The sequence below is a fragment of the Pyxicephalus adspersus genome, chromosome 7, assembly GCF_032062135.1.
Source record: "Pyxicephalus adspersus chromosome 7, UCB_Pads_2.0, whole genome shotgun sequence".
NCBI classification, from domain to species: domain Eukaryota; kingdom Metazoa; phylum Chordata; class Amphibia; order Anura; family Pyxicephalidae; genus Pyxicephalus; species Pyxicephalus adspersus.
Genome location: NC_092864.1, coordinates 6,790,416 through 6,815,750, shown reverse-complemented (window position 1 = coordinate 6,815,750; position 25,335 = coordinate 6,790,416). Strand labels below are relative to the sequence as shown.

At 39.3% G+C, this 25,335-nt stretch overlaps 2 protein-coding genes across 3 annotated transcripts in view; both read right to left on the bottom strand.

The window, feature by feature from the left end:
• The window catches only part of LOC140334993 (uncharacterized), a 39,659-nt gene extending 37,420 nt beyond the window's left edge, over nt 1–2,239 (bottom strand). For both annotated transcript variants that reach the window (XM_072417320.1, XM_072417321.1), the window contains exon 1: nt 2,178–2,239. In XM_072417320.1, the coding sequence (XP_072273421.1) occupies nt 2,178–2,220 (43 nt within the window). In that variant the 5' untranslated portion in view covers nt 2,221–2,239. The remainder of the gene's footprint in view (nt 1–2,177) is intronic.
• Nucleotides 2,240–7,779: 5,540 nt separating this feature from the next.
• LOC140334484 (uncharacterized) lies at nt 7,780–9,788 on the bottom strand. Its single transcript, XM_072416761.1, has 2 exons — nt 9,445–9,788; nt 7,780–8,314 (listed from the first exon to the last, which is right to left on the bottom strand). The coding sequence occupies exons 1-2, from the start codon at nt 9,710–9,712 to the stop codon at nt 7,959–7,961; spliced, it is 624 nt and encodes a 207-aa protein (XP_072272862.1). The 5' UTR covers nt 9,713–9,788; the 3' UTR covers nt 7,780–7,958.
• Between the last annotated feature and the right edge of the window lie 15,547 nt (nt 9,789–25,335).

The following is a 25,335-nucleotide window of genomic DNA, read 5'->3' as shown; positions in this document are numbered from 1 at the left end:
GATGCTAGTATATGGAAGACAACATGCGGGCAAAGGAGCTCTCCATGCAGGTAAAACAAGCCATCCTTAAGCTGCAGAAACAGAAATACCCATCCAAGAAACTGCAACAATATTAAGAGTGGCACTGCAAGGTGCAAGCCACTCATAAGCCTCAAGATTAGAAAGGCTAGTTCGGACTCTTCCTAAAAAACACCTAAAAATGCCAGCACAGTTCTGGAAAAACATTTTTTTGGACAGATGAAACCAAGATCAACCTTTAGTAGAATGATGGCAAGAACAAAGTATGAAGAAGGCGTGGAACAACTCATCATCCAAAGCATAGCACATGATCTGTAAAACATGGCGGAGGCAGTGTGATGGCTTGGGTGTGCATGGCTGCCATGGCACTGGGAGACTAGTGTTTATCCCTGATGGGACACTGGACAGAAGCAGCTGAATGAATTCTGAAGTGTTCAGGGACATACTGTCTGCTCAAATCCAGCTAAATGCAGTCACATTGATTGAGAGGAGTTTCATAATACAGATGGACAATGACCCAAAACATACAGCCAGAGCAAACCAGGAGTTTATTAAAACAAAGAAGTGGAATATTCTTGAATGGCCACGTCAGTCTCCTGATCTGAACCCAATTGAGCATGCATTTCACTTGTTGAAGATTAAACTTCGGACAGAAAGGCCACAAACACACAGCGGCTGCAGTAAAGGCCTGGCAGAGCATTGAAGGAGGAAACCCAGCATCTGGTGATGTCCATGAGTTCAAGACTACAGGCTGTCATTGCCAGCAAAGGGTTTTCAACCAAGTATTACAAATTAACATTTTATTTTCAGCTTTTTAATTTTTCCAATTTCATTTTGAGCCCCTGAATTGAAGTGATTGTGTAAAAGAGGCTTTAGTTCCTCACATTTGTATGCAATCTTTTTGTTCAATGAGCCATTGTTTTATTTAAAATTAATTGTGGTAATGTGCAGAACCAAAATTAGGAAAAAGTTGTCTCTGTCCAAACATTTATGGACCTAACTGTATATAAGTTCTGTATATATTTCTGTTTAACCAGTTCAAACAGTTCATGACAATATTATGTGTTTGTCCTTATGATATATTATGAAATAAGTGACAGAAAATGTTTGTTAACCAGTGTAATAATTCTCTGTAATAAGTCTTAAACCTGAAGAATATATACTGTTCACAATCCTGCCAGCAAGTGCCTCACAATATATTTACACGCCCCCTGCCTTATTTATTTACATCAGGGGCAAAAGAACAAATGCAGCACTTTAAGGCAACAGTCGCCATCCAGTGGTCCGGTCCTTGGCTCTGGCCAGTGCACCCCTAAGCAAGGTCAGGAGAAGGACCCCGCTGGGGGGGCGCACTGGCCAGAGCTGCGGACAATGTCCTCTGTATGGATGGCAGGCTCAGGGAAGTTGGTGAGTTGTGTCTCTGGACAAGCTCAGCCCAGCGGATGGGAGAGTGGACGGGTTCTGATCATGATATAACTCTGGGGGCAGTGTATCCATTTAAGGTTTTGGAAGTACAGAGAACGTACACTCCGTAAAGGGCAATAAACTGTTTCCATGCCATGATTCACTTTCATAAAATAAGAAATAATCATTATAATTTTGAAACATAGGCAGAATCTATTGTAGAAATCACCACATTAGTTCAGTGAGGGGCTTTTCCGCTCCCATTTCATCATAACCTGTATAATCATTTCTTCTTATTGATGACAAAGTAAATATGTAACACACCAGTCAGAGTCACAGAGGCATTGCTTGTTATAAAGCCTATGAGGGGTACTAGGAAGACATCTGATTTCTGGTAAATACTGACTAGGCACAGAGACTTTAGTTATGTCTGCATCCACTGCACTGAGCATTGTTAGCTGTATATCTTCTCTCATTCTGCTTATGTATATTATCAATGCCTTCCCATCCAAAATACATACAATATATCCATGAAGAAAGATGTATTGGCAACAGCCTTGTCAAATAATTTCTAACATTTACATGATGTGTTAGCAAGCATTGCTGTGTACACAGACCATATGATCTCTCCTAGTTTGCACTGAGAAGCTGCAACAAAAGATGTGTAAACCAACACTACCCTTCATATAGAAACATCTGTTCTCTAACCGCCTGCTTTCCCCACCTGAATAATTGTAATATTATAAAATAATTACCTGTTTGTTGTAGGCAAAGAAGAAATAGAACCTTCACGATCATTGTGCTTGGATAGCCTAGGAAAAAATTCACTTTCACTTTTGATTTTACTTTGCCTTGCTATCCAAAGTCCTGAATTCAAATCAGGCTTATGCAACCCCTAAGGCTGGATCTACAGGGACAGTTTAAAAAATGCATGTAACCGTTCCTACCACGTTTATATGCGTTTTATGCACTTTTATAAGCGTTGTAAAGCTTGCCTTTCAAAACGCCCATGACGCATTTTACTACGATTTGCTGAAATTTTGCATAAGCTTTTATAAAACCCCTGCATTCCTTTAGTAAATAAATAACACCTGAGCACTAGAGGTGAATGGGGTCAAGTCTCCCCATTCAAGTCTGCTGGTGATTGGCTAAGAAAAGTGAAACCTTGATGACATTTGAGCCGTCATCCCTTTCCTCAGCCAATCACGGAGCGGAGCAATATGCGGAGCTCTGCTCTGCTGACAGCTCCACTTTCTTGATTGCTGCAGAAGCCCTAGCGGAGCTGTGGCATGTGTTCTGTATCCAAAAATAATAATTTAAATTAATTATATATATGAATAATCATAATAATAATAAAAAACTAGCATCGATATTACTAATTGCAGTCATCATTCAGTGCAACTTTGTACAAATTTAAACATTTTACGCAGTGCTGAACATTAAATAGGGGTTGCAAATTACAGACAGATACAGACAGTGACACAGGAGGGGGAGAGGACCCTGCTCAGAAGAGCTTACAATCTAAGAGGTGGGGAAGCAACATACAATTGGATGAGTATAGGTTTTGGTGGGTCACCCATCTTTACTCAAGTTGATTGTCTTTGCTACACATATATTATTGAAGAGTACATTCTTGTCCCGGATTTGGTTGCAGTGATTATAGACATTCTGGGCATTTATTTGGAAATGCAAAAGCAATTATTTAAAATCTCACTGCTGTCTGATGATTTCAGCACAATATTTTATGCACTGGAAAAGGACAAATATTTTTGGGAAAAGGACAAATATTACTTGAAACTCCAATGTTTGGGGGTAATTGTATTTTTTTTTTTCTTTTGTGGCCACAATTACCTCTGCTAAGTTTGTCTTTGCCTGGTTCCTTTTCTGTTCTGCCTTCCCCCCATTGACATGCATTATTAATAATATTACACAGTATTCATATAGCGCCAACATAATACGCAGTGCTGTACAAAGTCCATAGTCATGTCACTAGCTGTCCCTCAAAGGGGCTTACAATTTAATGTCCCTACCATAGTCATATGGCATTAACACAGTCTAATGTCAATTTTGGGGGGAAGCCAATTAACCTAACTGCATGTTTTTGGAATGTGGGAGGAAACCCATGCATACGCATGACTGACTGACTGAGATTTGAAGCTGGGACCTAGTGCTGCAAAGGCCAGTGTGCTAACCACTGAGCCTCAGTTTTCCACACAACAGCCCTAATGCAAATATTTTGATGAATTGGTGTGGGATTTCCTGAAGAAATACAGACTGCCCTTTGTAATGCCTATGTGATGCTGATCCTCTATCCGCTATCCCCTTGGCATATTGGCACATTTTACTGAGTACTAAAATTTACAACTATGGACATGTGAATTTGTCCTCAACATCAGAAGAAATGGTGAATTGAAACTGTTTTGATTTTTTTTAAATAAATGATAAATTGCTGCCAATCCCTTATGTCTACGTGTCTTTGTTATGTTTAAGCAGCTCTATCTTTTCTTGGTAAAATCAGCTTTCCATCTCCTTGGATTTATTTATTGTTATGTCTCATATATAGCAATCACACTTCTTTTATTTGCTGCATGAAAATCCTTTTCTGCATCCCTTTTAATTCTGGTGAGTGTTATGACTTGCTGGTTGCCTTTGAACATCTCTTACTTGTTTCCAAGGTTTGTGCTCTTCTCATTTGCCATATCTTAGCTTTCCTGCACACAGTGAAAACACTAAACAGACATCAAACAAGATAAACGTTTTATTATAAAAAAGAAATCTTTACACAGTGTTTCCATATTTTGATTGGTCAACCTGGAATAATGTAACTTCTGCACATGCACACAGGAGTTCATTTAATATGGCACCAAGGCATAATGTACATTCCAAACACACTCTCGTCCTTAAGGCAGCTAAGGTGGACACCTTAGGCTCTGTAATTGCTAAGGCCGCCTGCCAAGGGACAAAGTCTGTCCATAACCAACACAGAACATGTGTGCCAGCCCAGTGTTGAGAGCATTATGTGGTTAGAGTTGGACACATTGGTGGCAGCATCATTGTTACTCCATGTCTATACAAATATATTTTGCAGTCATGTGAATCTGGCTGGGCTCATGGTTGGATTTTGGCATTAAAACTGCTTTGTGGACCTGGGGTTGTGTGGATTATGGCATGGGGGGATAAATGGCTGGGATGTGGATGTAGGGGATAATGGATTGTGGCAGGAGGGCATTTTGCTGGGACACTGGCCTGGGTTGAAAAAGCATTATTATTATTGTGGGAAGGGGTATGTGGCTGGAAAGTGGGTCTGGGGCTGGTGGTTATGGTTTATGGTATGTGTTCTTATGGTTGGAATGTGAACCTGGGGTTTATAGGTTATGGCATAGTGCTCTTATAGCTGTAATGTGGACCTGAGGGTTATGGATTAAGGATTAGGGGGTCTAATGTGAGCCTGGGGTCTTTTAGTCAACCTACATGGAAATGAAAAAACAATATGGATCCTGCAACTGACAACAAATACTGTTTAATCATGCTCACAGCATAACTGTACCCATTTTGTGGCAACCAAACCCAAATGCTGCTACATAGTTAGGTCCTATTTTTTCGTTTTGTGTTAGGCCCTGCATTTTGATGAGACATTGCCGGCTTTTTATAAATGTTTCACACAAGATTTACCTAATGTTTGCTCAAAATGTTGACATTTTTCACATTGGATCCAATGCACCCATTTTATATCCCAGTTGTCACTGAAAACACTTTCACACTTGTGGCTGCAAACCATCCCCAGGTACAAGACAAACTACTACTATACACCTAGAAAAAGTAAACTGCAAAGGTTAATGCTTTTGCACGTGTCGCCCTTTAATTTGTGGGTGCAATATGAAGCCTCACCTCTCTTCCAGGAACTCTGCCATAATCCACAGCAATGCAAACACAACCATGTGCATGCTCAATGTGGTTCCCAACTTGGTTGGTAATTTTAGTCTTGTAACATAGAATTACAATGTTATTTTCCTACAAGAGACTCTGGATGGAGTTTGTATATTCTTTTCACATCTGTGGAGAGTTTCTGACAGGTTTTTTAACATTTCTCTTCCAAAAATGAACTGAGTGAATAGAGATTAGGTGGCAGTCTGGCAGACATGAGATGGATGGTTCTAGAAATGACCAATGGGTAAGTGAGAAGCCCTGAAACTCACTAATCCCTGGCACAGAATAAAGACTTAATCACATAGGTATTACATCCAGGGACAATAAATGCTAACAGCATGCAGTTCACTTTAATGTTCAGTTATTTAATTACAAACAATGTACAGATATAAAATAAAGGAATTACTCAAATGAAGATGTTGGTAAAGGTACCCATACAAACAGTTATTTAACAGGCTCAGTTACAAAGACACATTGGTATCCATATTTGAAAAAAAGAACAATGTGCTATATATTATTAGAGCATCAGACAAAAGGAATAAAAAGCACAGTGACCATTGTGGACTATCTTGGAATGGTATACAAATGTCCCTTTTTCTGGTAAATGTATCCAGAAAGTCAAGGATAGAGCCCCTTCCATGTGCAGGATACTGATACATAACTGCACCCCTACACAGTGGGAGGAGGAAGGCACACACCAATCAATAATATAATAATAATAATAATTTCACATTTAATCACATTACAATTTTATCACATTTTAATATGCAGCATCGTAATGCATCGTAATATGCAGCATAGTGTGTATCTCTTTATTTCATTTCTAGAACTTTTATCAGATTGTTTTTTACTCTTAAGGTCTCTGTTGGAGAGATTACTGCTCACCTCCTGTTCTAGTCACTGGTTTCTACTAAGGCGGCAAGAGGCAAAATTACGAGATGGGTTAATAAAAAGTCTCCTATGGGAGCAGTCCTCTGCAATGCAGTATCACGGAGTGGGTTTGGCCAAATGGGTGTGATTAAATGGGACTTTAATTTATTTATTTATAGATAGGTCTTCATTATTGTTTGCGCCCCTTAAGATTACACACCTCACAAGTGGTAAATTCTGCACCATACCAATAACAGTCTCTATCTTGCTGAATTTTGTATACCTGCTATATCTTCAAACTGCTCCAGGTTATAGGTTTGCAGAGTGTAATTGTAACTGTCGGATAAGCGCGGCTTCGTGCGCGAGCTTTTTCGGTTGTTGAATAGCGCGATCGCGCACGATTCCGGATCGCTAATACGACTGCGCGATCGATAATACGATTTGGCTTGATGAATCAGGGCCAATGACTCACTCTGTCACCTAGTGGCCAGTTGTCATAAATGATCGACCGTCACAATAGGAAATTAATAGTAACGGAAAATTTTAAGGGCAAAATAACAAATTCTTTAGTTAAAACATCCTTAACCAGCAACACTCACTTTAATGCAGTCCCACCATTTGTTTTGTCTGTGTGAGCCCTGAGTCTAAGCCAAGTTTACTTGACCAGGGTAACTCGGATTGTTGCCCCCTCTTACCACACACCCTTGACAAACCTTTCCTTCCCAACCAAATTTACCATACTGAACATTTCCTTCTTAAAACATTTCCTGCACTTAATTATTTCTTCTATTATAAACCTTTCCCTCACCCAATGCTCACTACCCTTAACTCCTCCACTCTCCACCCTTTTACTTACCAGCCATCCCTCCGCCACCTCAAAAAACAGACACCTGCTTGGGATTAAAATGGCTGGCAAGCATCCGTTTATTTAACAAAGATAACTTCTTTAATGAAACAATAAATAACCAATGAATAAAACCATAATAAATAATATACATCACCATACATTAACATAATATTACCATAACAATACATTAGCATATTAATATACCAAAAATATTTCCAAATTGCTAAACATGTACAAACTTTCTTTAACCAATTATAACTAAGTCTGTAAACCAAAACCCTTTATTTAAACCACTGTGCCCTCTTGTACTATATCCAAAAACCAAATCCATTTTTAACCACCAGGCTGCAGGTCTAGGAAGGGTAATGTCTGCTCCACCGAGTGTAATTAACCATTTGTAACAAACTGGCCCCTAGCGGCCCAGCAATGCCTCAGGGGCCCCACCATAACACCATCAATGGGCACCCTACCACTGGGTTGCCCTTCCAAAATGACCAACAGGACTCTTACCCTCCTAAACCCCAGCCACCACACTTCCTATGACACATAAATGGTGGGGGGTGGGAAATTTTTTTCCTGCAAAAATTCTGTCCCTCACTTCTGATGGACCCAGTACTTAACCCCTCCACACTTCTAACCCAGCCCTTAACTATCCCCCCTCTCTCTCACCTCAACTTACAATTAACCCATACCACTCCTGCAGGGGTCTGCTCTCCCATACAGGTCATGCCGGCCCAGCGGGCCTCTCTGTACATAGGGTTATGACCGGCTCCCCTCCCTCATGTGAGAGAAGGAGTGAAGGTCTCATACTTTCTGAAGCACAGAGGAACAGAGAGACACTTCAATAGTAAATACGGCTGGTGGGGCAGCTAGAGGCCCTGTATCCATGTTATTACTTTCCTTTGATGTGTCTGGTAATTTTACTTTTTGCCTCACCTGAGTCCTGTATGGAGATCTCTCTGTGTTCTGGCCTTTCCATGGATTCATGTTTCCATGACACTTTCATTTTAAATTGTGGGTTCCCTAGGATTTTCCCAGGAATTTTATATTGACTGTCAAGCTTAAATGTGCCATCTGTATTGTCAGTGTACTTCTCCTCATTTGATGTCTCCTTTTGGTTCTGGGGAGGCTCGTGGCTCCAAGTGATCCTGATATCTTTTGGGTAAAAGTTCAGGAGGGTTATACAACCCACCACATCTCCTGAGTCCGTGACTGAGAGTTTAATTGGCTGCTGAAGTTCTGGTTTGCCTAAAAAAAAGAAATATACAGATCATACCCTGGGAAATATCTATAAAACAAATATTTCCAACACTTTGGTATTGCTGGTAGTATTTAGTTTTATCCAACAGGATTTGTCATGTAATTTCAAAGGCGTTTGAACATTCATCCATGTAGTCTTCATTTCTGGATACAAGCAGCAGGGAATTGGGCATCTGATACATACAAATTGTGTAATGGATGCTGAATATTCAATGACAGTTGAAGCTGCCCAAGAGAGTCACAGCCCATCTCTATACTGAGTATTACTCATCCTCCTCTGTAGGCTGCTTTTTAAAGAACAATTCTTTTAATGTCAATTTACAATTCTAAACCTGGAGGTTATGAATGCTATTTGTTAGTTATAAACTGATCACTCTATTAGTGCGAGGCATTATTGACCTGTCTCTGAGGGACCTAATTGCAGCATCCTGACCTCACCGTGTAATGAGATATTGTTAGGGACTGACCACAACTTGGAAACAAGCTAAGAGAGCTTGTTATGTGATTGGTCTGGAGATATTTGGACAATATAATGATATGCACCTACACAGAGCTACAAAGATATTTCACATGCCGTGCCGCTAATTGTCTCCTAGTGAAGCACAAAATCTAATGACCCTCAATAGTTCTGTGTCATTAACATCTCTAAGGCAATTTTTGAAGCAAATACACCTTTCAGGTTTTTAGGAAGAAACGCAGACAAACGAGGGAACATACAAACTCCATGTAGATAGTATCCTGCCTGGGATATATACCTAAGACCCTAATGCCAGAGTCACTGAGCCCCCCCGCCACCCAGTATAACATAAAAAGCATAAAATACACTCTTAGGGGCCTCTGAAGTCAGCTAATCATGCTTCTCAGTGCATTTCCTACACACATTAACACATCAACACATCAGGAGCCAGAACTTCTCACTATAACCTGTGCAGGGTGGCACTTCTCCATCTCCTGTAATCAATGTGTTTGCACAAAGCCCAGCAGTGATGAATAATGAATATCTAGCACCATGCACACCGCTGGCCAATATTCTTCTTTGGAACTGGGCTAAAGTTTTGTTTTTGTTATAAAGGTGAAAGTATCTTTTAGGTATAGCAGGGAACCGATCATGAACTCACCCAGCACCTGTAAGGGTCCAGTTGTCCTTTCTATTGGTTCCTCCAGACCGGGATGGTTCACTCTGCAGATGAACTCTGACCCCTCATCCGCTGGTGATGGGAAGAACTCTAGAAGAGCTGTATGGGTAAATGTTTTATTTGGCTGAGGCCGAGAGCTGCTGCTAGGAATTTTGTATCTCCCACTGCTGTTTATATTGGTTAATTCCTCTTTTCCCTTTTCTTTCAAAAACCAATCCACAGACAGCTCATCGGGGTAGAAGCGTGACATTGTGCATTGCAGTTGTGTTTGTTTCCCGACAATTAATTTTGGTGTTTTTCTTATCCCAACTTCTGGCTGTAAAAGAAAATCTGGAATAGATAATGACAAGAAAACACATTTCAATATTGTAAATTTCTATATATACATATATATTTGTATATTGTATATTAGTAGGTAATGAGTATTTTTTATTTTATTCAGAAGTACCAATCAGACAATAATGTAAAATGAAATAAATGGTTGGCTGAAGAGACATATAGAGGAATGTGCATGTTAGATATGAAAATGGACAATCATCACAGTAAATGTATTGCTAATACAGAGAATCATATTACTATATTATATTTATATATGTATATTACTATATTGTACTTTTTCTGAAGTTTCAATCAGACAATCATGCAAAAAGAAATAAAATGTGGAAGGAATAATGAAGAGACATATATATTTTTGTGTATGTTGGATATGAACATGGACAATTATTACAGTAAATGTATACGTCTGTTAATAGTTCACTTTGATAATGGTTCCACCTACCTTTCTCTCCCTCCCTGCCCTGGGATTAAAGATAAAAAAAAATCTCGCAAAAAAACAGGGATAAATATTTATCTTATTTTCCCTTGTTTTTGTGTTTGGTCCCTGTGCAGCCAATCAACATTCACCACTGATGTCACATGGGAGGAAGTGTGTCACATGCTTCCCTATACCAGGAAGTGCTGGGTACATAAACAGAAGATTGCGAAAGTGAAGGAAAAGTTAATAATTGCCATGGATGGGTCCACCATTAAAGAAAACCTTTCAGTGGTTTCTACATTCAAGGAATAAAAATGTTACCGTGTATTCACACTCCCAAGTTTGATGGTACTATCTGACTACTGAATTATTTTATTTTTGGTTTTAGACAGTTTGATAAAGATCCATATAATATTTGCACCAGAAGACATGCGTTCATAAATACCAAGTTTTACCATCTTTCCTTTTCCTTTTCATCTTTTTTGTGAAAGTGAATGCATCAGTCCTTGCAGGTTATTGATGGGACCCAGGCTGTTCTGTGGCTGTGGGCAATTCTAATAATAACGTCACAAGTAAGATATGTAAAATAGGTCATTTTAGTGAAATGGTGGTTGCAAATTTTTATTTAGCATTAAACTATGTAAGCTTTTTTTTTTAAAAAAGCTTGTCCCAGATAAAGCATTGCCCATACCTTTATTCTTGTAATAACCGCCTCTCCATTCTGTGCATTTTGGATGTTTCAGTTTCCTGTGTTCCACCACAGCCTGGACAACATACTCCTCATCTTCCTCAATCTCCCCTCTGAGACTTTCACAAGTGCTGGTGGCGTTGAAGGTTCCATCTTGGTTTGGATCCATTGTAATTTTAGATTTTATGGTGCGGGGCTGAGTACTTGATGGTGGCTGTATCACCTTCCAAGATACAATAATCTCCTCAGGATAGAAATGATCCACATCCAAGCTAAAAGTGCCATCTGGGAAGCGATTGATCCTTCTCACCTTTGGAAGTCCTGCAACACCAAACGATAGGAATGATGGTAGGGGAGTATAGGCTGTTCACTTAGCAAGGGATATTTCACCTGAGTAAATGTGAGGAAGCTCTGCTGACTTCAGCTATCCAATCATGGGAAAAAACATCATGTTTTTTTATATTCTTTTTGCACATGATCAGGTATTCTTTAGAAAGTGAACTGGCACCACATTCACCAAGCCAAGAGCATTATGCCTTGCAAGGTGATAATTTATTTTGGTAGGTAAACAACCAAAATTCTAAGATTTAAAAATCTCTGAATTATTATATTATCTATTATACACTGAACTCGTATACTGAACTTTTCTTGCTCCTTTGAGATGCAGGAATCACACCTGCATCACGCCTATTCACCCAAAGTCTAAAAGCGTGACTCTTTATTCATGAATTTTGAAATGCCAGCTATTGTTAGGGCTAATAATTAAATGGCCTTTTTTTAAATTGATTCTTATACTGCAAAAGAGGAGACTTGCCAGGAGTCTCTGGATAAAGGTGCTGTGCAGGTAATGTTGCTATAATCTTGGAAGACCAGGGACAGCTAAGTGTAAGATTTGGGAATAGGAAAGCTGGTGGAAGGGCAATTAGAGGATATCTTTAACTTGATGGGGTATGAAAGGGTTCCAACTTTGTCAGCTTTTCACTGTACTGATGACCATTATCATAAGGACAGAATGTGATGTGAAATTCAAAGTATTATTGTTGTAGATCTTCTAGTAGGGTCATCTCTTCCTATGAAAACAATGATAGGGGTTCTAACTAAGTCTATTGAATCCAAAGCAAAAGAAAATAACTATATGTAAGCCTAAAACAGAACCTAAAACAGTATGTTACTTTTTATAAACATAAACATACATGGCTAGATCCTCCACAATACTAATATGAAAATGTATATATGTTTAAATATATGTTCATATAGCACTGGGATTTGGCTTGGTTCACCATTCATTGAGCCAATGCCAAAGTCACCAAAGGTTCTTAGACCTTGGTATTAACTTGTTGAATCATGGAGTGGAGAAGGTCATGGTAATATAACTAAATGAAATGTTACAAATAACTTACGTTTTTTTCTTTTCTTAATGAATAGCAGAATAATAATTATAGCTGTGGTGGTTACGACCAGCATTACACTGGCAATTACAGTGTGCTTTTTATATCGTGCTGTCAGATCTGGAACAAAAGAAAATGCAAATTACTATTTATCTGTTTGCTTTATACTCCTTACATTTACACTGATATTAAAGAAGCCTGACCATAAAATAAAAAGCTAGGCTATCATTGCTGAACTCTCTTTATAAAAATCATAGATGTCTGGCTATTGTCCTGATTCAAATAGGTAACTCCAAATGTAACAATGCCAGAGACAACCAGGCAACAAGAATAGGGACCCAAAAAATTGGTATACAGGTTAAGTGGATTGCCAAAACTACCAGAATCAGGGGTAAGAATATTGATCGTCCAAAAAAATGATTTTTTGCACAATCAGACATGAGCTGGCCTGGGTTTCTCTGGTGGTGTCTCCGGACATGTCAGAGGTATTTTATAGACATACGACTATTATATATATATATATATATGAGGGTCTTCAAATATTTACAAATATCAATACCAAATCATTAGCAACACATTTGTGAAAATTATATTACCCAGTATATATTTTTGTAATACTACATGTCACGCATGTTAAGGTACGTACACACACATGTTAATTGTTACCCAAGATGAAGGATCTTGATTATCTTGGACAAAACATTAGTGAGTGTATAGTCTTCCCCCAACATCATTTAATGATCTGTCAGGTAGATAACTAAGTGATTGACCAGGGAGGACCACTGCCATTTCCTATAGAAGAAGATGTAGTGAGGTGCCACCCACTCATCCTGCCCCCTATATAGAACTAATTAATGCTTTGTATGCAGTGCTTGTTTTTAGTGTCATGAAAGATCAATTACAATGACTAGAAAAATGCTAGAAATCTAAAATTTGTACATACTCTAAGGATCAAAGACAAATATAAAACGTTAAAGTTGTTTTTTGTAAGAAAAAAGTTAAAAGCAAAACTACTGCAGTGTAATAAAAAAACACTGCAGACAAAATAAATAGAAAGGTTGTTGTTTACAGACAAATAGAGGGAAGAATTGTGTTGTTAAAATTGAAAGCATTTACATAATAATGCATCCATCCTTTATCCAAGAAAACACGGCATTACTCCTAAAACATATCTATCCAACAGGAATACATTCCCTGTGCATACAACAGAAAGAACATCGTCAGGTTAGCAGTATTGCCGATTAAAATACTTTGAAAGAGGGGGGCGTGGCCGGATGATGGCGGTGTAGGACGTGCACCGCTCAGCTCCGTGACCTGCGAGGGGGAAACAGCCGAATACAGCAGCACATTCGTGCATTAAACCAGAACACAAATGGACCTAAGCTTAAGGGGAGTCAGAAGGGGCGTCCCGGAGGCGAGACGCCCATCTCTGGAAGACTGCCCGGGCTTTTTGCGGCCGGGAACTAGGCCGCAGGCGAACAGGCCGCAAAGCCGCGGCCTCAATTTCATCCCGGATCCGAAACGCGGGAGACCGCCGATCATACATCTGGCCACCGTGCAGCATCTCCTCCACCAATGGATGACCAGGATGCACTAGACCAAGCTTCACCTACCAAGCAGGTATCTGGGTCCCCCACATTTTCTACACACAGCCCCAGTACAATCTCTGATTTAGCAGATTCCTCTAATCCTGCATGCAGCCAAGGATGGAAGATACTGAATGGGATTGGAAGGCCCATCTGAGAGCACTACCAACTAGGACCGATTTGAATCTTAGGGTGGATGGGAGGGTGGTTGTCTAACGGTGCACTATATTTAATGTTTAAACATAATGTTCTTGTGATATATGCTCCAATGTTGATTGAATGTTCTGGTCTAATTACCCTATGCTATAAGATATTTTGTAAGGTCTACAATAATATTGGCTTTTCCCCTGAGTAGATACGACTACAAAATTTACACTTCCTCCCTCCGCCTATTTCCTGCCACTTTACCTCACATAGGTGTCCCACTGGTTTAGGCGGCGAATAAGGTTGAACCTTACCTTAGTTATTCCCCTTTGATGACTGGGAACTAGCCCAACCCAGCCAACTATAACCCGTACCACCCCTTACTTGATACCCTTGCCCTAGTTTTTGATACCTGCCTGGCCTACTTTACCTTTCCCGCTGCTTGACCCCTTTCGTGGGTGAACTATTTTGTGACACCAAAGCTATGACTACTCAGTCACGTACCTTACAAGGGTTGACGATTCGCACCCTTAATGTCAAAGGCCTTAATAGTCCGATTAAACGTTCCCAACTCCTATATGGTCAACATAAAGCTAAAGCCCATATCCTGTTGTTGCAGGAAACGCATTTTCACTCTTCAAAGATACCTCTCGTTCGCAACCGATACTACCCTACTTGGATACATAGCTCCAACCCTGAAGGCAAAACGAAAGGGGTATCCATAGCCTTTCATAAATCACTCCCTGTTCGAATTTTGGACACATGTATTGATGCAATGGGCCGATACATTTTTGCTAAATTATCCTTATGGGATAAGAAATTCACCGTTGTATCTATCTATTCCCCTAATCACCAACCAACGGTGGCAGCCGCCCAATACCTGACCAAACTGCAATCTTTTGCGGAAGGCACCCTGATAATTGGGGGTGACCTAAATTTTCCGGTAGACCCCAGGATGGACACATCATCAGGCCACTCCTCCATATCTTATTCTAAACTGAATGCGTTCAAGACCAAGCTATATGACCTCCAACTTGTTGATGTTTGGCGGACTCTGCATCCAAGTGATAAACACTATACATTTTACTCTAACCCCCATAATACATACTCACGTATTGACTATGTCCTGGCGAGCCATAAAATTTTGGACTGGCACCCTGTAGTGTCTATTGATAGTTGCCCATGGTCTGATCACGCCTCGGTTACGCTTACCCTCCAGACTCCCTCTCTGGGGCCCCAGGAGTGGACCTGGAAATGCAACGACTCTTTGTTTAAGGATCCAGTTTGTGCGGGCGCAATATTGGATACTATCAAATATTTTTTAAAAGACCACGAGTTAGATGATACTTCCCTCCCTTTTCAGTGGGAGGCACTCAAGGCAGTTATACGTGGAGTGCTGATACAGCAGGGGGCGAGACTTAAAAAGATTAGATCCCAGGACATAGCTAATACAGTTGACAAAATACGACGGTTAGAAAAACTACATAAAAACAATATGACCTCAGATGTGTTTGCTGAACTGACCTCAGCCAGGAGACATCTCCTACAACTGTATGACTTAGCTCATCAAAAGTATAGAGACAAATACCGAAAATCTTTTTATCAATATGGGGAAAAATGTGGCCGCACGCTGGCGAGAGGGCTGCACCCAAGGCCTGCAGTTACTTATGTTCCCCTTGTCCGAAACGCTAAGGGTGATGTTACTGCCATACCCCAAGAGATACTGAAGACGTTCCAACAATACTATTCTGACTTGTATAACATCCAAAACACGACGAACACTCCTATCTCCCTTCGGGACTATATAACCTCTACAGCCTTACCAGAACTAGATCCAGAAGTTTCTACTAGCTTGGAATCAGCTTTCACGGAGGAGGAAGTGGCATTGGTAATTAGAAATACTCCTGCGGGCAAAAGCCCGGGCCCGGATGGGTTCACCCCCAAATTTTACAAACTACATGCAGAAGCGCTTGTTCTGTTTATGACAAGGGTTTTTTCTTCAATAACAGATGACACTTCCTTCCCCGCCCAAAGCCTCGAGGCCCATATTACAAACATTCCTAAACCTGGCAAAATACTTTGAAAGAGAAAGTTAGCTTTGGACTGAATGGGTCCATTTTTTATTCTTTAATTGACAGGTGGTAGATGGAAGTAGCCTTTCCACACATTTTTTTCAGATGTTACTTGTAGCATGAAAAAAACGCACTGCTTTGTTGGGCTTTGCCTAAAAACATCTAGTGATCGGTTCGTAGGAATCCAGGACCAGTAAATACCATTTTAAAATGCCAATAGACCAAACATGTCCTAGGACAGATCAGCCCCTTCTGCAGCCATTTATTTTGTGACTTGAGACAGTTTGAATTATAGTAGAGATGAGTCCTAGGAAATGCTTCTTCCTTTTTGTAGCAGACTTACCATGTTATCTCTAAGGCTGGGTCTACACAGGCAGTTTTAAAAATGCATGTAAACATTCCTACCACGTTTATATACGTTTTTATGCACTTTTATAAGCGTTTTAAAGCTTGTCTTTAAAATGCTAAAAAAACTTTTATAAAGACCTTATATGCATTTTACTGCAAATTGCTGCAATTTAACATAAGCGTTTATAACAGTTTTACTTTGAAACCTTTCAGGGAATGAGCACAGGGGTACATAAAAGCCCTTACTCATTCCCTGAAAGGGTTGTAAGGTGTAAGTGTTTTATTAAATGTGTGTGTGTTTGTGTAACGAAACTTTTTTTTTTTTTTTACAAATTATCCCACAATGTCAGGATGATTCCCACGGCTGCTTCATGCATGAAATGAGCACAGCCATGGGACTCCCCCTGACAGTGAGGGATCACCGGACACTAGGGGTTAAATGAGGACAAGGCTCAACATTTACCTCTGGTGCTTTGTGATTGGCTGAGGTTTTCCTTTTCTCAGCTATTCAGCACTAGACTTGTACCTGAAGACTTGTTCCCATTCACCTCTAGTGCTTTGTGATTGGCTGAGAAAAGGGATCCCTGAGGACCGCTCAAGCATTATCAGGATTTCCCTTTCCTCAGCCAATCAGGGAGCGGAGCAATCAGTGGAGCTTTGCTATGCTGACAGCTCCGCTCTCCTGATTGCTTCCGGGGCCTAGAGGAGCTGTAGTATGTGTTACAGATACAGAACATGTCAGAGCTCCTCTAGGGCTGTGGGAGTAATCAGGAGAGCGGAGCTGTCTGCACAGCAAAGCTCCACTGATTGCTCCGCTCCCTGATTGGCTGAGGAAAGGGAAATCCTGATAATGCTTGAGCGGTCCTCAGGGATCCCTTTTCTCAGCCAATCACAAAGCACTAGAGGTGAATGGGAACAAGTCTTCAGGTACAAGTCTAGTCTGCTCCATTCCGGTGGGAGTCTCTTTATTAAAGGGGGCTTCCAGATTCAAAAACCCTGCTTTTTTTCATTTCATATAAAGCTTAAAAACAGTTGAAAAGGCCTCCATTGCTTCCAAATAACTGTTTCATTTTTTTTTTGTAGTATTAGGTAATAAACAGGTATTTTCTGACTCTTTGTAAACAATATGCAATCATTGCCATGAAAGCCAACACCTTTATGACCAACCCCCAAAGATAGAATTTGTACAGACCATGCTTTGTGAGTTACCTTATGTTTATATATTTAGTTTTAAAATACGTTGGGTAGCTCTCACATGATTTTTGTACCAGTAGTCTCTCCACTTGGAAGTGATATGAACAGATGGGATATCTGCAATAAAAGGGTCATACATACATAATTGCAATGCTTTCTTTTATGTACTTTATACTATTGCTAATCCACTGTGTTAGAAGCTAAAAAAGAAATTATAACCACCTCTGCATATTAATGAAGAAGAAATTCTAACAAACCAGAAAACAACAAAGCCAGAGACAAACACAAATTATATGTATATATGAATGTATGTATCCATCCATTATTTTTCTACTTTGTGACCTATATGGGTCTACCCAGCACTGACAGCGGTTATGTACTATTTGGCACATCCTTACCCTGTCCCACATACCAGCACTTGGCCTAGTGTTGTGGAAGAGCAAAAGGTTTATTCTAAAGGTATTCCCCACTTGTTATCCCCACATGCTGAAGTACCACAACATTATCTGAATGGTGAAGATTACAGAATCAGATAGTAAGACTAACAGCAAGTTTGGAATGTTACATAGTTAGTAAGGTTGGAAAAAGACAATCACGTTTAGTTAATAGTGAAATAAACATACTACAAACCAGCACATCCCAGGTAATAAAAACCCATATGCATAGTTGATCCAGAGGAAGGCAAAAAGCATGGTTTATAAAGCATGGTTCATTCACCTGGGGCTGGTAGTGAGAGGCTGGTTTATGGTTTGTAATTCCCTAGCAGTTTTTTTTTATTACGTATTGCTCAGTCCTGTGTTCATTTAGTGCACTTTGTGAATGTAAAAATGTTTTACCTCCATACACCAGCTGGAAGTCCTCCTGGAGAGGGGCAGTAAGAGACTCATGTTGGACTCTACAGGAGACGATTCGCTCTCTGTCCTCCCCAGTGGGTGTAATTTTTACTGAGCTGCTCAGACCATATGTCCCATCCGACTTTCTCTTAGGTTTTTCGATCATAACATTGTCCAGAATCTCACCATCCCAAAGCCATTTAATATCAATGTCCACCGGATAGAATCCTGAAATAACACTTTGTAAGGAACTCTCTTTGTTATTTACAACAACTTTGTCAGTAATAGTGATCTGTGGAGGAGCTGAACTATAGAAAGGCATATCATGTCATCCTATAAAATATAGTATATTGACCACAATCTTTGAATGTACAGTACTTTTTTTGGAATATATGTGTGCTTTTGTTTGTGTACATATAGTTTAGATTGACACTTTTATGATGGGGGACTAAAGTAAGAGAGAGATCAGGTGTACCACACATTTGTTGGATCCCTGCAGCGTCCAGTGATCAGTAGCTCTAAATAGTTTTAAAACGGGCCACCAGTTTAAACACTGTTTTATTGTCTCCTATTTTTTACATGTAAATCTTTACATTGCAGTCCTTCTGTCAGAAAAAATGTCAAGTTGCTTTTCATTGTAACTTCGGGATAGAATTATCTGAACTTGGGTCATGTCAGCACTTGAAATATTTATCATTAAACACCAAAAGGAATCAAATGGTAAAACACAAGATGGATAAAACTAACATAAAACAGATTTCTGGAAGCTAAATTACAGGTAGACATAAGATAGCACTATACTGCTCATGCGTCTAATCGATTACAGTTGGTGCTATCATGCCATTACTTATCCAGGTCTTTGTACACCTAATAGGTGCTCATATTGTACAGAAGGGACAACTGGTTCTCAGGAGGTGGGAAAAAAGCCATCTACATGAACCTGGAATAACCATTTCCAAAGAGGCATAGGAGGCATGGACACGATAAGTCACTTTCACAAGCAATGCCATTTGAACATCTGTACACTGGCGATAAATGATGGACAATGTTCAGGACAATGAATAGTACCAACATCCTAATATTTTATACAGCTTGCTATTGCACTTTATATAATTCTCTTATTTAGCCCATGTATATCAGGGCTTGGGATGTCTAGTGAGTATTTATAGCTGTGGTATTTAATATCTGTTGCATGTGATGTTTTATTTATTCCAGACCAGAGGTTATTGAAGCCCAGATGTCTGAACCAAATTTTTGTAGTGTCCTGTCTCTATTAGGTCAGGTAGAGAGAGGAGGGGGCACAATATTAAAACCCTTGAGGACAATATTAGTGCCCCATTTCATGGCTGTCTAACGTCATTGTGTCCAAGGGCTACTATATTATTTACCACATCTATACATTTCTTTCATTGGCAACAATACCAACATTTGTGTGAGACAATCTGTAAAAATAACCCCTTTCCCCTAAGCATTGGCATTCTGTGGCAAGGTCTAACAATAACCTTCCTCCTAGCATTGGGGGTCAGTGGATGGCTGTAACAATAATTCGCCCACCATATTGGTGGTTAATGGTAGTCTGTGATTCACCCCCAACATTATTGGTCAGTGGTTGTCTATAACAATAACCCACAGCAAGGGGGGTTTTGGCTGGAACAACCCCCATCATTATTGTTTTGTAGCTGGGAAAAATATTATTAAACCCTCAGCTTTTGTGTTTGGTGTCTACTTTGCTTAATACTTACACCTGTGTCAAGCTTTCTTCCCCATCTCGGCTCTTCCGTCTGAAGTGCCTGAAGCTTAACTTCCTACTACTAGTTACTTAGTGTCTCACCTTAACTTCCTTTCTTGCCTGGTGGCCAACTTTAACCCCGTCTTCCAAGATGCCTAACCTTAACCCCTCCATATTTCCTCACCTTAACTCTCTCTCTTGGTGGCTAACCTTTGGTGGCTAAGGGTGACTTAGGGTTTGCAATGGCATACCTTGTACATGTAATCGTATCTCTTTTTCCTCCTTCTCTGACTTGTAACTTATTAAACATTTATAGAACCCTCTGTCCATTATAGTAATATTGGATATAGAAAGATCAGTGATACCATCTTCTGCTCTGCTTCTATAGGACATACGAGGATCTGTAGATTTCACTACTGCGTTCTGAACACTTAATATTTCCTTTCCTTGGAAGGATCAAATTATTGAAAGATATTTGTAATCAATTGGAGTATCCTTCACACTAAACGTGCAAGGAATGTTCACATTTTCCCCCATCATGGCTTGATGCTCTGGCAGCCTTAATGCCCAACCTGTAGATGGAAAAATATACATCATCAGTTTGCTTTTATCTTCCCTTTCTCAACAGTGTATACACCAATAAGCCAAAAACAATAAATGACAAAAAAAGTAAAATTGATTATTTGGTTGCAATTCCACCTGTCAATATAGGGAAATATTGGAAACTAAGTGTTTTTTTCAGTTCACTATGGTGTTTAAAACAGGAGCAAATTGGCAAGCAAAAGGAGCAAAGGGACTTTGAAAGGGGCCAAGTTGTTGTGACATGAAAGCGAACAAAGACATTTACCGTATTTTTTGCCATATAAGACGCACTTTTTCTTCCCCAAAACTGGGGGGGGAAAGGTAGTGCGTCCTATACGACAAATGTGTTAAAAAAAATAATTAAAATATTATACTCACCCGATACCCTGATCCTGCGTGTGTCTCTGGCTGCAGCATGTCTCTGTTCTCTCCTCTGCCAGCATCGTGTTTTCTCCTGTCTGTAAAGCAAAGCGAAAGAAGCCGGCACAGCGCCACCTGCTGTTCCCTGTCCTAACTGCCGTACAATAGAAAAAAAGCACAGAGTGATCAGAAGGGGAATTTGAATGACAAAGGGGATCAAAGGGGAGTTTGAATGACACAGAGTGATAAGAAAGGGAATTTGAAAGGTACAGAGTGATCAGAAAGGGAATTTGAAAGGTACAGAGTGATCAGAAAGGGAATTTGAATGGAACATGAGTGATCAGAGGGGGAATACCGGTATGAATGGCACATGAGTGATCAGAAGGGTAATAATCTTTCAGAATCTTTTTTTCTAGATTTTCCTCCTTTAAAATTGGGTGAGTCTTATATTCCGGAGCGTCTTATACGGCGAAAAATACGGTATTTGTTATTTTTCAACATCAACCCTAAGAGTGATTCCAGGAATAAGTCAGACTTCTGATAAACTTTGACCAGAACAGAGAGATTTTATATCTCTATTCACTTCACTGAGAGTTATTAGCTGTACATCTGCTCCTATTCTGCTTATGTATGCTATCAGTGCCCTTACCTTCAAAAATACACACATAATGGAGACAGACTTATTAGCTATGTCAGGTAATTCCTAACATTTACATGATGTGCTACAAATTGCTGCTGTGTAGTGAATACAGAGACCTTATGTTCCCTCCACAGAAATGTTACATATACATTCATATACAGTAAGGTCCAGTTCACACCTGCCTCTAAATCACACGGAACCTTGCCAGCCACTCGACCACTTGCACATCAGCGTTAGTTCTTAAAGAACCAATGTTTGCACAATTGACAGCTGGTGGCAATGAGTGGTACTAGTACCGTCACTGCTGCCCCTATTCTTTTATTATGGGGCTGCCACAGGAAGACTCTACATGTAGTGTTTCTTCAGGGGCCAGTGGTTCCAGGCATAAGACTTAAACACTCTGCAACCTAAAGTAAACCATCACTTCACTGCATCAGAATACCTATATCTCCACATCACCCCCCTTGTCTCTTTATATTAGAGTTGTAATATGTTTAAAAAAATTACCTGATTGTTGTAGGCAAAGAAAAACCAGAACCTTTGCAATCATTGTGCTTGGATAGCCTTGGAAAAAAATACTTTCACTTTTAATATTTTTTTATGTAATCTTCCGACAAGTCAAAGTCCTGACTACAACCCTAATAAAATATACTCAGATAACCAACAGAATAGCAACTTCTAACTGAACAAAATGACAACAATCGGCAGGGGTGCAAGGTACCTTTTTAAAGCTCCTAAAAAATGACTTATTTAATAAAACACTTAAAGTAAGACTTGCTACTTATTATTGACATTAACAAAACTGAACCTTAATAAGTAAGTAATGCACCATAATGACCTGAATTCAGGGCCGAATTTCTGACTAAGGCACCCAGGCCATGACATAGCATGGCATGGCCATTAGAGAGCGCACTCAGACCTTCCAACTGCATGGTACTGCTGGCAGCTTCTAATTGGATGTCACCAGATAATCACTAGAATTTACCTCTCTCTTTATCTTCCACGTGTTTACCTTTCTTTTTCTTTTTTACCTTATTTTTTGTTTCTTCATTTTCTATTATGTGGACTTTATTAAATAAAAAAAAAAATATATATATATATATATATATATATATATATATATATATATATATATATATTAACTGTACAGTGTGTTATAATACAATAATTCTGTCATCCAACCTTCATGTAATTCCATTTGTTATTTTGTAAACCCAAAATAATAGAAAACAATAAAAGAAGCATTTGTGTATTTTTGAACCAGACAAATCTGTCCAGTTATTGCAATACAGCTAAGCTTTGAGAGTTCTGTATCCATATCATCTGTTCAATCCATTATAAGGAAACAAAAATGTTATAAAATCTGTTATATCTAATTGGCTAGTATGTACAAAACAAATATTTCCTTACAGTTTCTACAAAATGTTATCTTTCCCTAAAGCAACATTGGGGGAATAACCCATTAAAATTTATTTTAAATTTTCTTGTTTTAAATCTTTGGGAAAGGTTAACATTGTGATTTTTGCCATCTGTTTCTCTTATTACTTGCTTTCCAGGAAACTCAACAAAAAGCAAAAAAGTCCTCTTTATATTCACTCTTAAGCTATGTACACATGTTAGATGATTGTCACCTCGAACGAACAGTTGAAAATCTAGTACAACATTCGTTCATTCCCTTGTTACTGGAAATATTCATAAAGGATTATTTCCAGCGATATTAATATAAAATGTTTATCTGACATCTGTACTGGGCTTTGATCGTTATCATTATTGGAAGATTTCCCCTTTATTTCTGTTCTGGTGGCCCCTAGAGATGCCCTCATGTTGTGAACCATGTTGGGGGGAGTTTTTCTGGCTTACAACTTTGTATTTTATGTTTCAGTACTGATTTTTTATATACTTTTAAATAAAAGGGTTTTACAGTATTGCTACCTTTATATTTTTGTGAACCCTGATGAGGTGAATATTTGGAGTGCTGTGACTGTGTACAAGTTGTGTCAGGAGCTGCTGTGTATTGGGAGTGATGTGGATTTGCCACCTGGTGACATGTGAACAAGAGTGGTGTTGGAGTTCTGATTGATGGTTGAAAAGTGACTGACCATATGACTGACCATACTTCATATAAGGGTGACTGACCATACTTCATATAAGGGTGACTGACCATACTTCATATAACGGTGACTGACCATATTTTCATATAAGGGTGACTGACCATACTTCATATAGGAGTGACTGACTATACTTTATATAAGGATGACTTTTTGGTTTGCTTTGCAACACTGCTAACTAATTGAGATCAAGCTGTATATATACTAGTTAACACTTCATAATATGTCCTCACAATAGTATGAGATGTAAAAAATTGTCATCAAGCATTTGTGATCTAATTAAAATGTCATTGTAGTTTGGCTTGATAGAAATCATAGAATTGAAAAAAGGATTATTGTCGTCATTATTCATCTTTTGCTGCAGTGTTTTTGTGCCTGGTTTGTAATGACAGTTTCTGTTGTTTAGAAAAGCTTAGGCAATGTTTTGTCAATTTTGTCAAACTCATATTCAGGACAAATGTCTGCATGCTTTCCACTTCAAACTTACTTGAACCCCCTGTTTGCCTTTGTCCCATTTTCAAAGTCACATATTGGTTTTTGAATCTATTACGTATTTATGTATTACTCTGACATTTGACTCAATTGCATATTGATTTGCTGCCACACAACTCCTCTGTTCATTTGTGGTAGTGTTATCGCTTTGTTGTCGTTGTGCTGTGCTGCCTGATCTTAGCACTATTGGATACATACACACTTCCACTTGCTTGTCCAAACTGGTTGGCAATTAGTTGTCTAGCTGAGTTGCATACTCATTCTAACACACCCGATGGTGATGGAAGGAGGTCCAGGTTGCCAAGCACAACATCAAAGCACATTGATTGCCAAGCTCACAAGCAGGGTCCCGCACTCTTACATACCAGATAGTATGCTTTATTTATGTGTTTACATGATTCTAATCGTATTAGTCATTTTGTATAGAAAAATGCCAAGGACAATTTAACTAAGTGCCAAACATATTTTATTGCTGTGCTCAAACCAAAGACCAGAATGTCAAAAGGCGTTTATGCCTGTCCTGCACGGTCATCCATGACCTGTACATCTTGCTGGAAGGGAAAATTGCAGCAAAAACAAAGAGAAGCTAGGCTATGCCAAGAATGATGAGGCTCCTGGACTCTCTATATATTTTAGGAAGGGTGTCCTTTCAAACCACATCGCCCTTAATTTGCGCACTGAGCCAGTATACAGTTTCCTGGCTGTTTATGAAGGTTTCAGTGCCATTTTAGACCTTTAGACCCACTATATAGTCACTTCCTCATATCAGCTTGGGAGTGGAGGAACATAAAGGTGGATTTCACCTTTACCGGAAGCAATATCATTCATGAATGTACTGTGTGATGTGACATTCATGAATGTACTGTGTGATGTGACATTCCAGAGGCTTGCCAGCACAGCAGAGGGATGTTATCGCCCTGTAAAGAAAAATAGAAATTACATTATTAGGATGCAT